This window comes from Corythoichthys intestinalis, chromosome 2 (genome assembly GCF_030265065.1).
Source record: "Corythoichthys intestinalis isolate RoL2023-P3 chromosome 2, ASM3026506v1, whole genome shotgun sequence".
NCBI lineage: Eukaryota > Metazoa > Chordata > Actinopteri > Syngnathiformes > Syngnathidae > Corythoichthys > Corythoichthys intestinalis.
Window position 1 is genome coordinate 27,781,978 of NC_080396.1, and position 14,270 is coordinate 27,796,247.

At 37.3% G+C, this 14,270-nt stretch overlaps 1 protein-coding gene across 1 annotated transcript in view; it reads left to right on the forward strand.

The window, feature by feature from the left end:
• Positions 1–7,135, forward strand: part of LOC130912422 (fibronectin type III domain-containing protein 4-like) — a 35,961-nt gene extending 28,826 nt beyond the window's left edge. The window contains exons 6-7 of the mRNA XM_057830502.1: positions 76–242; positions 5,581–7,135. Of these exons, the coding sequence (XP_057686485.1) occupies positions 76–242; positions 5,581–5,622 (209 nt within the window). The 3' untranslated portion in view covers positions 5,623–7,135. The remainder of the gene's footprint in view (positions 1–75; positions 243–5,580) is intronic.
• Positions 7,136–14,270: the final 7,135 nt, after the last annotated feature.

The window sequence follows — 14,270 nt, forward strand, 5'->3', positions numbered from 1 at the left end:
CTTTGTTTCTGTGTGCGCGCGCATCTCTCATGTCCACTATAACATGTTCACATGCCACCATTTTTTTCCCCGTAGCTGTTATCGCCCTATTCTGCCGGCAGTACGACATCATCAAAGACAATGACTCAAATGGGACCCGAGAAAAGGCCAAGAGGCCGCTGGTTCCGGTTGCGTCCTCCTACTACAACGCCTCTCCTACTAGCTCTCCCATCTACCATAACGGTGCCATTCACAGTGGCAGGGTAATGCCTTTATTGTTGTTTTTGTTGCTTTCTTTTAGTATGACATCCACAGTGCATTTTTGGAAGCTGAAAATATAACAAGCCAGAACAGCCTCTCTGGGTGCTTTACAGATCTCTTAGCAACTGGAGCTTCCATCATCAGGGCTAAATATAAAACAAGTAGGCAGGAAGAGTATTCAGTTCATTTCACTCTAAATGCGACTTGCTAAAGGCATGCAGTATTTTGGGGAATTTTTATGTGTTAAACTGTTGCGGAGGCTACTGCATTGCAGGAAAACTAGCGTCTTCCTTCTGATACACAGGATACTTTTTTATTCTTATATTTCTTCCAATTTCTCCTTCAAATAACAGTACACCAAACTCACAGACAACAACACAACTTACAAAATTCACTACAAAACTTCCACAACATCGAAAAAAAAAAGTAACTACATTTTGCAGATACAGTAAGCATTCTGCATAATGTAAATATTCCCGCAGCTTGCAAAGGATATGCACACTGTGCACCTCAATGACAAACTATCACTGACTGGTTCTGTGCCTTAGTAATAACAAGGCTTGCTCACCCGTAAGGCTTTACAGTATATAGATATGTTAATCAAATAGATTTTAGGCAGACTCTAATTAACTAATCAAATTTCATCGACAGCGATAGACCTCCAATCCATTTTAACTGAGAGGGTTGGTAGTGATCGTTCAACTGCCAACCCTTACAGTTTAAATGGAATATATGTCGACGTCAGCCAATGAGTTGATATTAGGGCTGTCAAACGATTAGAATTTTTAATCGAGTTAATCACAGCTTAAAAATTAATCGTAATTAATCGAAATTCAAACCATCTATAAAATATGCCATATTTTTCTGTAAATTATTGTTGGAATGGAAAGATAAGACAAGACGGATATATACATTTAACATACTGTACATAAGTACTGTATTTGTTTATTATAACAATAAATCAACAAGATGGCATTAACATTATTAACATTCTGTTAAAGCGATCCATGGATAGAAAGACTTGTAGTTCTTAAAAGATAAATGCTAGTAAAAGTTCTAGAAATGTTATATTAAAACTACGGGTGTCAAACGATTAAAATGTTTAATCGAGTTAATTACAGCTTAAAAATTAATTAATCGTAATTAATCGCAATTCAAACCATCTATAAAATATGCCATTATTTTATGTAAATTATTGTTGGAATGGAAAGATAAGACACAAGATGGATATATGCATTCAACATAAGGTACATAAGTACTGTATTTCTTTATTATAACAATAAATCAACAAGATGGCATTACCATTATTAACATTATGTTAAAGCGATCCATGGATAGAAAGACTTGTAGTTCTTAAAAGATAAATGTTAGTACAAGTTATAGAAATTTTATATCAAAACCCCGCTTCATGTTTTGGTTTTAATAAAATTTGTAAAAATTTCAATCAAAAAATAAACTAGTAGCCCGCCATTGCTGATGTTAATAATTACTTACACAATGCTCATGGGTGCTGAAGCCTATAAAATCAGTCGCACCCAAGCGCCAGCAGAGGGCGGCAAAACTCCAAAAAACACAACAAGTACACCTTTCACTGTGCTCTCATTTTAATCTGTTTGAGCGGGGCATTTGTGTGTTAATTGCGTCAAATATCTTAACGTGATTAATTTTAAAAATTAATTACCGGTCGTTAACGCGATAATTTTGACAGCCCTAATTAAAACCCCTCTTAATGTTTTCGTTTTAATAAAATTTGTAAAATTTTCAAACAAAAAATAAATAGTAACTCGCTTGTCTGGCACGGCCATACTGTTCTCCCTGTATTTTTCAAACACTGTGAGAATAGTCTGGGACCCAGCGCATCAACGGCCTCTCGAGCAAGGACAAAATCAACCGTTCAATCAGATTCGTTTATTTGTGTGACGTGTTCTTAACGAGCAACGTCATTCTTCCGCGTCGGAAGTCGTCTCCACAACAACACAGATGGTGAACAGGAGAGCCAAGAATATGTTCCAATCCACGGTAAAATCAGTTTTAAATTACCAAAAACACATCAACACAAGTCTTTGACAACAGTCTTTCTCGCGCTTGCCATGTCGACTAAACTCCACTCTCCTTGTATGTTTACTTCCGCGCTCAAGTCCCTCGTCGCTTTACTAACGTCACGTCCGCCCGTCGCTGATTGGTCAACTCCGCTGTCTGTTTGCTGTGGCTTGCTCTGCCCTGGAAATTTTATCCACTGAATGGTGGCCAGACTCAATAGCTAGAACAGCGGTGAGTCTGGTGTACCAGGCTAGTAGCTCGCCATTGTTGATGTCAATAATTACACAATGCTCATGGTGCTGAAACCCATAAAATAAGTCGCACCCAAGCGCCAGCAGAAGGCAACAAAACACCAAAAAACACAAGTAACAAGGGGATATGACACTGTGCTGTCATTTTAATCTGTTTGAGCGGGGCATGGGCATTAAATGCATCAAATATTTTAACGTGAGTAATTTAAAAAATTATTTACCGCCCGTTAACGCGATAATTTTTACAGCCCCAGTTGATATAAAATTCATTTTCTTCATTAGGGCCGTGAGTTCAGTGGAGCAGGAGCGGGGTGTTGCAGCACCCCCTAGTGTTGGGAAGGGGGAAAAGTGGTTTGATAGATTCTTTTTGTTTGTTTTGTGAAATATACTGTAAATTGGTAAAACATATTGAAACAATAGATTATTTAACTTTGGGTACTAATTATATATTTTGAAAAAGGTTTTGTTTTTTGTCAATAGCATGGTGACCACCTGACACCTCGCTTACTACCGGGTAACGTTACATAAAGCGCTGCACTATTGGAATGGAAAAGTTAACTGTTGACAGAGGAGGCGTTAACATGGGCCAAAAATGAATTAGCGATTCTTTTCTTTACAAAAACAACAACATTTGCTAAAATGTCAAAAATAAATATGAATATGATGATAGTTCTATCGACCTTTTGGTGTCTTCAAATAGGTAAGCCATGCTTGCATTGTAGCCTTATTATTGTTTGTTGTTGCTGTTGAGCTGCAGCCGTGCAGAGCACTGTTTGATATTTGTGTGCAATTTATTTTAGTGTTGTGGAAAGGGAGTGTTAAACTGAGGCTTATTGGACCTTTTAGTTTTCAAATGTGTTTGTATGTCATTGCTCCATCTAGCTGCACTGATTTGCGTTAGAATACATAGGCGCTTTTATTTCCAATACAAAAACTCCAATGCACATTGTAGGTGAAATAGAATGCTGTCTTTGTAGTAGCCGACAAGTAGTACATAAACTATCCAGTATGTGTGTGTACTGCCATTGTGCACGCCTTGTATGTAGAAAACGCATGAGCATGACAAATTTGGATCGAAATGGCTGTTTTTGGATGGGAAACGCTAAAAAAAAAACATACCCAGCACCACCCCTTTGCTGCGAATGACTTCCAGCGCCCGTGTGAGTGAGTTGGAGTCCACCTTAGACTGGTCACTTGCCAATGGGCACGTGTAGATAAACAACTATTTAACATCACACCTACAGCCTACAGTCCGCTGTAACCAATTTACCAAGTGAAGGTAGGTTATTATGTATTATACTCTAGTACCCTCTGCTGGACATAAGGAGGAAATGCTTTCTTCTTCCTTACCTCACGTGGTAATGAATTTTAACATTCAGTAGATTTTTATGTGCCAAAGCACCACAACCACTTCACATTCTATTCCGAGCAAATATGTGAGATTAGGTAAATCTTTTAGTGTGTATATTTAAATTGGGGTCCAATGTGTACTTTTGCAACCCTATTGTTTGTTTCAGGTGCTCAGATTTTAGGGTGACCAGATTCCAACACAGCAAATGTAGGACAAAGACTACATCTTTGTGAGACGATGCAATTTTTTGAAATTGTTTAAAGTTTAAAAAAAAAAAAAAAAAGTTGTTTTCCCCCTTTCTCTCTATAGTCCACTTTAGCTAAATTTAACAAAAATGTGTTTTATAATACATTGTAGGTTGTTCGGCCTACATTTCAATATATTATAAAATTCAAATTCCAAAGAATTCTGAATTTCTCTTTACACTAAGTATTTTAAGAAAGAGCCCCTGTACAATTTTCAATGAATAGGTGTTTGCTCTAAGAGAACATATCTTAACATCTAAAATATATTTGATTCAAGCAGAACAAGTACCGTATTGGCCCGAATATAAGACGGCCCTGATTATAAGTCGACCCCCTCTTTTTCAAGACTCAAGTTTGTTTGAAAAAAGACTTTTTGAACACCAAATTAATTTTTATGCAGAAAATAATTACAGTACATCCTGAACAAATGATTGTAACAATATATTTGAGAGAAAAAGCATGGTATTTTGCCTCATTCAAATTTTAATATCTAAACATTTAAATATGTAAACTAAAGTGCAATTAAATTCATAAATTAATGGCTTCTGGTTTTTGAAATGTAAAAAACCAATCTATTGAGATAAAACAACAAAATTGCAATAACTGCATTAACCATCAAAGTAAAGTCTAACTGTAGTCTTGAAACAAATCTGAATAAGGAAAAACATTGCAATAAAATAATGCAAACTGGTTAAACTTCAGAGTAGCTGAGATCTGTCATGACGGAGCATCGCGTCAATGATATCTGGTGCCATCTAGCGGCGTGAATGGGTATAATGTCTAGACCGCGAATATAAGACGACCCCCTCTTTTTCAATGCAAAAACACCGTTTTATATTCGGGCCAATGCGGGATTAAGAATTAAAGTATGGCTATAGCAATACAAAATATACTGGCAAACTGAACCATTATGGCACACAAAAATTACTTAATATTTATGGCCATGAAGCTTTCCCCGTCACTGTAGTGTCATGAAAGAAATAAAAGTGCCCAAATATGATATTACAGTATGTATGTATGCGTAATTTTAGAAGTGGGACGTTTACTTGAACTATGAAGTACTGTAAGAACGTCGTAAGTAAGTACTGTATGTTGGCAGCCGCTCTCCATACCTTCTTTGAGGCAGAAATTTGAATGTCACAGTGTTTTAGTGATGGTCAAGTTTCAATGCAATGCATGTTGTTTTGTGCAAAATTGAGCTATGACATTCTGTTATGAATGCCACTCAAACAGGAGGTTGAGCAGGTATGCTAAACAGGCTCTGATATTGCTTCCTCATTTATTTCTTTCCCAAATGATCAATGGACGTTGTCTTTGTGGTTTGGGTTTTACAATATATGTGAAAGTGCATCAATAGGCTGTCACTTGTGTGCATGAACATTTCACTGTGAGTGTCAAAAGCTATTTTGAATGATGTACCTGACAGCCCCTCATCCTATTTGATCCTCTATAGCTTCACCGAGCCTCCTCATCTATCAGCATTATACGAGTCTGATGGCTGTCCGGGGTCCTTGGAGGTACTTCATCAGGGAACTTGCCAGGATTTGATCACAACAAACTCAAAGACTAAACCAACTTGGCTTAGGGCCTATTTTAGTAGAGGATATGACATAAGAAAGGCAACCGAGACTCAAAAACAAATGAAAATTTCCTATCAAGAATTAGGGAAGTGATCAACTTGTTGTGGTCCCGGATGTGGAGGGTCTACCGCTTTCCGTTTCCTGCCTGCCCGAAGGGACTCGTGGAAGACTGGCTCAATTCCCATATCCGGTTTTGCTGCTCAAAGATTCGCGTGAATGTTAGCCAGCATGAAAGGCACATCTGCACATCCCTGTGCTTTTGTTGTTGCTTTTTTTGGCGTATGTGTGTGTGTCTTTGTTACTAAGTGCAGGGCAGTCATATTTTGCAAACCAACTAGAACTTGTGTGGAGTTTCATTGTTTAGTCAAGGATTGAATATTATATTACTAACACAAAAATAACAATAATAATGGCTTTTCCTCTGAGCGTATTTTGTGGTACTCAAGACCACTTTATACAGGATTAATGCAACAAAATGAATCTAAATGCTTGATCATGATTTTGATGTCTGCCAATATTGTGGGGTCTTATAGGTTCAAGACAGTTCTCTTCATATGCCACATTTATGCATTGTGTACACCTATCACTAACCTACCTTAGTAGTCAAGTCATGATTAGAGTATAGATTTGTATGAAAAACACTTCTAGGCCATTTTTGTAAAATATCAGACATTCACACACAAAAAAATAATAATTAACTGCTTTACCACACATGCAACTTTTTGCATGGGGTCCTTTGTTTAATGCACTAATTGACATTTAGCCTTAATTTACACTTTTAAAATAAAGATTCCTGAGTCCTCCCACTCTTCTAATTCAAGGGACAATGTTGACATCTTGCTGTGAGAGGAAACCAAACAGGTTTTAAAACCACCACAGGTTTGAACGTTTTTCACTAGCAATGAATGTGTGTAATTGACAAAAGCAAAAGCCACACGCTTTTACCAGTTGATGATGTGGAATGAAAGAGTGGCAATTTTCACAGATGTATTATAGCTTTTGAAATAGTTAATTAAATGGTCCAATTATTTACATTAAAATGCATTGAGATAATGCACTTTTCTGATGATAAATCCGAAGACAGATTTTAAGGGCTTTATCTGGCTCAGGAAACAGAAGACTATATTATTCTCATACTTTTTAGTTTATGATAAAGATATTCACAATTTTTGGAGTAAACGGATGGAGAGTTTGGGTCCCCAAATGAAGAAATACAGCCCTAAGAGTGACGATGTACTTTTTCCACAGTTTTTCTTGGTAATATGTCGGGAAATATATATGGATGCAGAGGATGTCTGATCAGTCTGATATAATGTACAAAGAACATGGTCTATTTCAATAAAAACGGATTTTGACTTTCTTATGCATCGCGTCATTTCGTCTCACGAACAGCAGATGTCGCATTAGCGCCATAGTAATTAATACAAAGTCCCACGCATGTTCTAATCTACACTCTTTAGCAGCTGATAACTAAATTGTCTGTTGTTAATTTTGGATATTAAACTCGTTGAATCAATGATGGCAGACGGAATGAACTTTGAAGGAAGGAAATGTATTTTAAAACTCCGATAGAACTATAAAAATGCACTTCAAGTCTGAACATGTCATGTTATTAGCTGCAAAAGGATGTTTAGATTTTTGGGGGACGGCCTGTATGAATTAATAAATACATACATGAATGAAAAAGTATCTGAACCTTTTGAAATTTCATTTCTGGGTAAAATCACCATCAAATCTGATCTTTGTCAAAATCACACAGATGAAAAAAACTCTGCTTTGACTAAAACATCCCAAACATTTATAGGTTTTCACATTTTAATGAGGATAGTATGCAAACAATGACGGGGGGGAAAATAAGTAAGTGAACCCTCTGTCAAAGGAGGCTTAAAGAGCAATTTATACCAAACAATTTGTCAGGTGTGTGCCTAATCACTGATGAGAGGTTTAAAGCTGCCCTGCCCACTATAAAACACACACCTGGTAAGAATTGTGATTTTATGCAGAAATGTGGCAAATTCCAAAAGGTTTAGATGCTTTTTCATACCACTGTACATACGTACATGCCCATTCGTTTTGTCAAACTGGTAATCTGCGAATTATTTGTTCTGTGTACAGAAATGGCATATTTTAGTTGAAGGCAGTTGTAGAAATCTTGCTAGTAAGACAATTGTTCTACTAGTGTGGCAAATTCTATTTGTAAAGAGTATGCTCGTGCATGGCTGTACCTCAAGATAATTGCATCGAACAAATGCTCAAATGCCTTTGCATACAGTTACTATTGCATGGTAAAGTGGGCTCTCCTATTTTAAGTCATGGAAATTTATTCATTAATGACTCCAAATTGGGACTAATAAACTCTGATTAGAATACAACCAGAGGTGGGTAGCGTAGCCAAAAAATTTTACTCAAGTAAGAGTATAGCATTTCTTCAAAATAATATTACTCAAGTAAAAGTAACAGTAGTCCTCCCAAAAAATGTACTCAAGTACAAGTAAAAAAGTATCTAGTTAAAAAAAAAAAATTCAAGTAATGAGTAACATTGTAACTGCTTATTTTTGTTTTATTTTATTTTAATAACAATGGTATTTTTTTCTCTCAGCACACATTTATCTATATGAACTGTTGTTGTAATGATACTGTACAATAACCCATTACAAAACCACATTAAACTCAAGAAATAGAGAAAAAAATGAATTCCAAAAAAAAAAAAAAAAAGATAGGGAATGGAGATGGAGAAAATAGTTCCTAGTTTGAATAGTGAATAGTTCCTTCATAGTCAGGATTAAGAAATTAAAAGGATCATATCTCCGGGTTTCTGTGGCAAATCAGTGCCAAATAAAAACTGGGAGAGAGGTTTAAATTCGCGCACTGGAGTCATGTTGAGGGCAGCGCTTTATGTCAAATGCTTTATTTTTAATGGTGCTTTAAAGACGCCACGTGATTGAACAGGCTGGCATGATCAAAAAACGGCAAGCTTGGGTCTGATTTGTGTAAGGGAATCGTGATTATTGTTGCGACGTCTCATTGGTGAAATTAGTAGAACTACTCTTGGCATCGCTGGCAAAAAAATAAATAAATAAATCCAGTATGTAGAAATAAAGATGAAAAAGGTAAAGACTCTTGTGTAGCCCAAAGTAGCGAAGTAAGAGTAGCGTATTTTTCTTCACAAATCTACTCAAGGAAAAGTAAAAAGTATGGCTTAGTAAAACTACTCTTAGAAGTACATTTTCCTCAAAAAGTTACTCAAATGTAACGGAGTACATGTAACACTACCCACCTCTGAGTACAACTTTTGTTAGATTGTGTCAGGAAAGGTGTAGATGTATTAACGGGCACAAAAAGAGATGAACAAAGCTTCGTGTCCACTGCTGAGGCAGCGTGCATATTTTCCAAAGAATGCATATTTCTGCTTCATTTGACTAGTGGCAAATGCCAGCATGGGGTCAAAGTTCAGAGGAAGATCAGGTACCGCAGGCACTCCTTGACCTTCTTTCTTAAACAGAAAATATGTTCCTGCTCTATTTTGCTTTTGCTTCACCGCCGCCTTCAGTTTTCACCTCTCACATAAGATGGAGCACAAAGAACAGGAAGAAGGTAGCTTGAGTGGGGGTGTCTGAGGTAAAGGGCAGTTCAAACCTGCTCTGCACATCAAAATACCACAGCCTGCCTGGGGCCTGTCACTCTCTGTCATACTGAGGGGAAATCAGTCAGTAGGAATATTGAGGGAGGGACAAAAGATCGATCTAGCAACTGAATCATATCTCAGCAGCTCATTATGTGACATGTGGTAAATTACAGCTTCCTTCTGTGTGACATTCATTGGAGTCATTAAGTGGTCCTGGTTGGAAGGGTGACAAAGGCGAGCATGAATTTGAAACAGGACACCAGTGAGTAAATTTAGCTGTGCTAATTATGAGGATAATTTTAGATTTAAAAAAAAAAAAAAAAAAAAAAAAAAAAAAAAACTACATGTATGTGCAAGTATGCGTGAAGCAGTTTTGCTTTACAATTGCCACGTTTACATGGAGCCAAATATTCCAATTACAATCGGAATATTTGTTCAAACCGAATAAATGTGTTTCATATAAACACCTCATTCGGAATGAACAGGCCCAAACCGAATGGAATTTCATTCCGATTCACAGGGGTGGAATCAGGGCCGGAGTGGGACTCATTTTCGGCCCTGGAATTTCATGCCTCAGACCGGCCCACTCATTTAAAATTATGTCATTATGCATACACGTGTTAAGTTCAGTGTTCTCTAAAGCCGTGTACTGTAATTCTGTGTATTCCAATTCAGTGCAGGTCATGGTTGTTTAACAAGGTGGCTTTATTTTAACAAGTGCAACACAACATATTTTGAACAAATTTAAAAATGGATTTTAAAAAAAACTATATTAAATGATACATTTGAAAAATAAATTAGGCCTGTCAAATGATTAAAATTTTTGATCGTGTTAATTACAGCTTAAAAATTAATCGTAATTAATCGCAATTCAAACCATCTATAAAATATGCCATATTTTTCTGTAAATTATTGTTGGAATGGAAAGATGAGACACAAGATGGATATATACATTCAACATAAGGTACATAAGGACTGTATTTGTTTATTATAACAATAAATCAACAAGATAGCATTAACATTATTAACATTCTGTTAAAGCGATCCATGGATAGAAAGACTTGTAGTTCTTAAAAGATAAATGTTAGTACAAGTTATAGAAATTTTATATTAAAACCCCTCTTAATGTTTTCGTTTTAATAAAATTTGTAAAATTTTCAATCAAAAAATAAACTAGTAGCCCGCCATTGTTGATGTCAATAATTACTTACACAATGCTCATGGGTGCTGAAGCCTATAAAATCAGTCGCACCCAAACGCCAGCGGAGGGCGGCAAAACTCCATAAAGCACAATTAACAAGTGGGCATGTCATTGTACTGTCATTTAAATCTGTCTGAGCAGGGCATGTGCGTTAATTGCGTCAAATATTTTAACGTGATTCATTTAAAAAATTAATTACCGCCCGTTAACGCGATAATTTTGGCAGCCCCAAAATAAATGAATAAATAAGACCTTTTCTGCAACATCAAATATTAACAAAATGAGTGCTTACAGATAAAACAAACATAGCAACATAACAATATGAAAAATAAAGAATACGTATTGCACATTGTAACAACTTCTAATGATACTATTATCCATTTTCCATTTCCACTTTAAAAACGCCACGTAATTGATTATATTAATTCTAATGTTCAGTCGCTGAACGACATGGCAATCCTACCTTCCAGCTCTGCACCTGTGGTGTGTTCATTATGGCTAATGCTTGCTGCTACATATCCCTTGTGAGGTGCTACAAGAAGCCAAAGTTTCCACAATTACATATTGTCGTATCACACGGTGCAAGTTGCATTTTATTCGCCATCTGGCCTTACCACTTTCGTTGTAATCCTCTGTAGTTTGAGGCAGCAAGGTCGTTGCATGAAAAAAATTAGCTATTTTCGCGCATTTTGCCGATTCTTTCACGAGTGCTTTTCTCTTTTTAATTCTTATTTTTCAGCGCCACCCTTGCTCTTTTTATCCATCCGAGCACCGAGATAGCAGCTAATTTGGCTCAATACAGACTACAATTAGGGGGCGGAGCTGCATGCTGTATTTTTCGTCTGCACACGTGAGGATGAGTCTGGAAAAAAAAATAATACTGTTTTTTTTTTTTTAAGACGGCCCACAGGGACAGCGGTAACAGAATGTAAGTTATACTCAGTGACACTGTCATAAATAAATACCAAACAAAAAATGATAACAGTGTAATTTTTTTTTTTTTTTTTTTTAATAAAACGCGGACCGGCCCATCTGGCCGGCCGGCCCTTCTGGAATCGTCCAGAAGCTCCCGATTAGTCACTCCGGGCCTGGGTGGAATATTCCTTTTCCCAAACCGATTCGAAGTAAAATTATATCATGTAAACAGGGAAGCGGAATGGTGTCTGGTTGCGTTCTTTCTGCACATGCTCCGTACTGGCGTGGTGACGTCACTTGGTGACGTAAGTAACGTCACTTGCAACATGGCTTCCAAGCACACGCACAGCGCACCCACACAACTTTTTAAATGAACGGCGTATCATTCTGAAGTTTTGTTTCCACTCGAAAAGTTAAAACAGCAGCTGATCTGACGATCGATCTCCATGTTTTGCAACGTGACGCTTTGTTTTGATTAATCTGCGCATGTCAGACGGCAGTTGTCAAACGTCCTTTCGGAATAAAGGCAGTCACGTGTAAACGCTGGATCGGAATAGATGAAGTGACATGTAAACAGCTGATGTGAAATTTTCATTCGAAATGATTTGAATCGGTATGAATAAAAGTCAGCATGTAAACGTGGCTACTGACTGGCTAAGTGAAGAAGAAAAAATGATTCAGACCGTGAATGAAGAATATTGTTCAACAGGCCACCATTAGCTTTTGGGTTTGTTTTAAGCTTTAGAAGCATGATAATGAAATTGGTTAATCATTTGAAAGCCATGTTGCTTTAGCCTTTAAAGGTCTGTCCTGAGTGATCATCACAAACTAAACTAACTTGCAGCGTTACCATAGCGTTCGCATTAGCATAGCATTAGCATTTAGCACAGCGACTCGGTCTCTTGGAAAACATTTTACTTACAGTTTGTGGCATTCAGGTGAATTTAATTAATTATAAATAATGTGCTGTTGTCTTGCTGAGTGTGTATTATCATCATAAAAATGATGTCAGGTTCATTGGAAATTGTTGGAAACCTTTTTATTCATTCTGTTATTTATTCATGGACTAAAACCTTTTAAGTTTATAGACGAAAAAAATTTGAGAATTGTCGACTAAAACTAGACGAAACTTTTCTGAGTTTTCGTTGACTAAAACTCCACGAAGACGAGCAAATTCTGAAATGACCAAACTATGACTAAGACATTATAATAGGTATTTTCGTCCAAAAGACTAAGAAGAAAATTAAAATGGTTGCCAAAAACAACACTGGTGGACAGCAAAGTAAGAATGTCATTGTGCAGTCAACTGTGCTTTTACTGTGCATATGACAGTTAAACACGTTGACTCTCCGAATCACTGAGAAGTCATTTTGCTCGGTGTCCTCACAAAGGAGAACAACAAAGTGAGTGAAACCTTCATTTCCCTGCGGTTGTTCCCCAAAAATTGTCAGGTTCCCAATATATAAATCAGGCTGAATTATAACGCTTTAGAAAAAAGGAAGTGTGGAGTGACTAACTGTATTACAGTTTCTTTTGTATGCAGAGGAACTCGGACCTTGGCCCTTTACTGCAACTGCCACACCTTTACGAAGAATAAATAAAACTGACAATCTGAGCCTACATTAGGAAAAAGCACTAAGATGAATAATAAATGGTCGCTGTGAAAAAGAATGTAAATTATAAAGCTAAAAATGGGGGAGTGCAGAACATCATGAAACATTTGATTTTCAGAGTGATAACGGCAGGGGTTAATTTGTGCCAGATCCTGCTGGAACAGGATCCAGCACCTCTTGATTTTGGTCTCCCTGTGTTCCGGGACTTATTTGGGCAGATCCGGCACTTCTCGTGTGACATAAAATTTTTTTTTTTTTTTTAAACGTTGGAAGTTTGCGTCATCTGTTTGAGCAAGCAGCCAGGATCAAAAGGTATTTCAAACATGCCAAAGAGACAGTTGAATGTACTGTCTTTTTTCAAAAAGAAGGAAGATGGTTAAAAACGAGTCAGACAAGCAACAACCGGCGATGAGGGCAGCTGCAGCAATCATGCTAACGGGCAGCTATATTTAAGTACTTTCTTAAGGCATTTTTTTAAATACGTTCTGCCTGTATGCACATAAACAAAACAAGTTGAGAGCGCATGATAGTACTTTGGGTGTCAAATTTGCCACATGTAGGCATTTTGCCGATGTAGGACATTTTGGCAAAACACAGGGTGCAGCAGGTTCACGAACAGCCAGCCAAGCTGGGGCAGGAGGCTGCTACCGTAGCAGTAGCTGGTCAGGTTCAGCGCCACCCAGAGCCAGCAGTCAGCCAGATGGACCACCAACAGCCAGAGCAACAGGCCAGTACCCTAATGGGAAATTCGGGTTTGGGCTGCAGAGAAGAAGGGGGGATGAAACTTGCTAAAGAATGGGTTTGGGGGATGACACTCTCAAAAGAATGGGTTTGTGATATTTATTGTAATCTCAGATTTTTTTGTTTTTTTGTTTTTTGTTTTGTTTTACAAGTTAGACTGTATGTTACTAAGTCCCACCTGTGGTTACGTGGGCAATTGCCCGTGCTGTGCAGAGTATAGCCTAAATCATTGTAAATTGTTGTCATAACATTTATACCATGGATATTATCTGATTTTGAGGGTTGTAAATCCCACAGCATAGCAAATGGGCACTTGCGTGTTGTTTTCAGCACCATTTTCTGCATATGTTCTGGGACCTGTGCCTGTCTCGTCATCCCTGCGCTGTCATATGTACTTTGCGTTCCGGTACCTTATGGTTTACAAATTAAGCACTGGATAACGGTCCTCTGAGAGAAACTATAAATGTG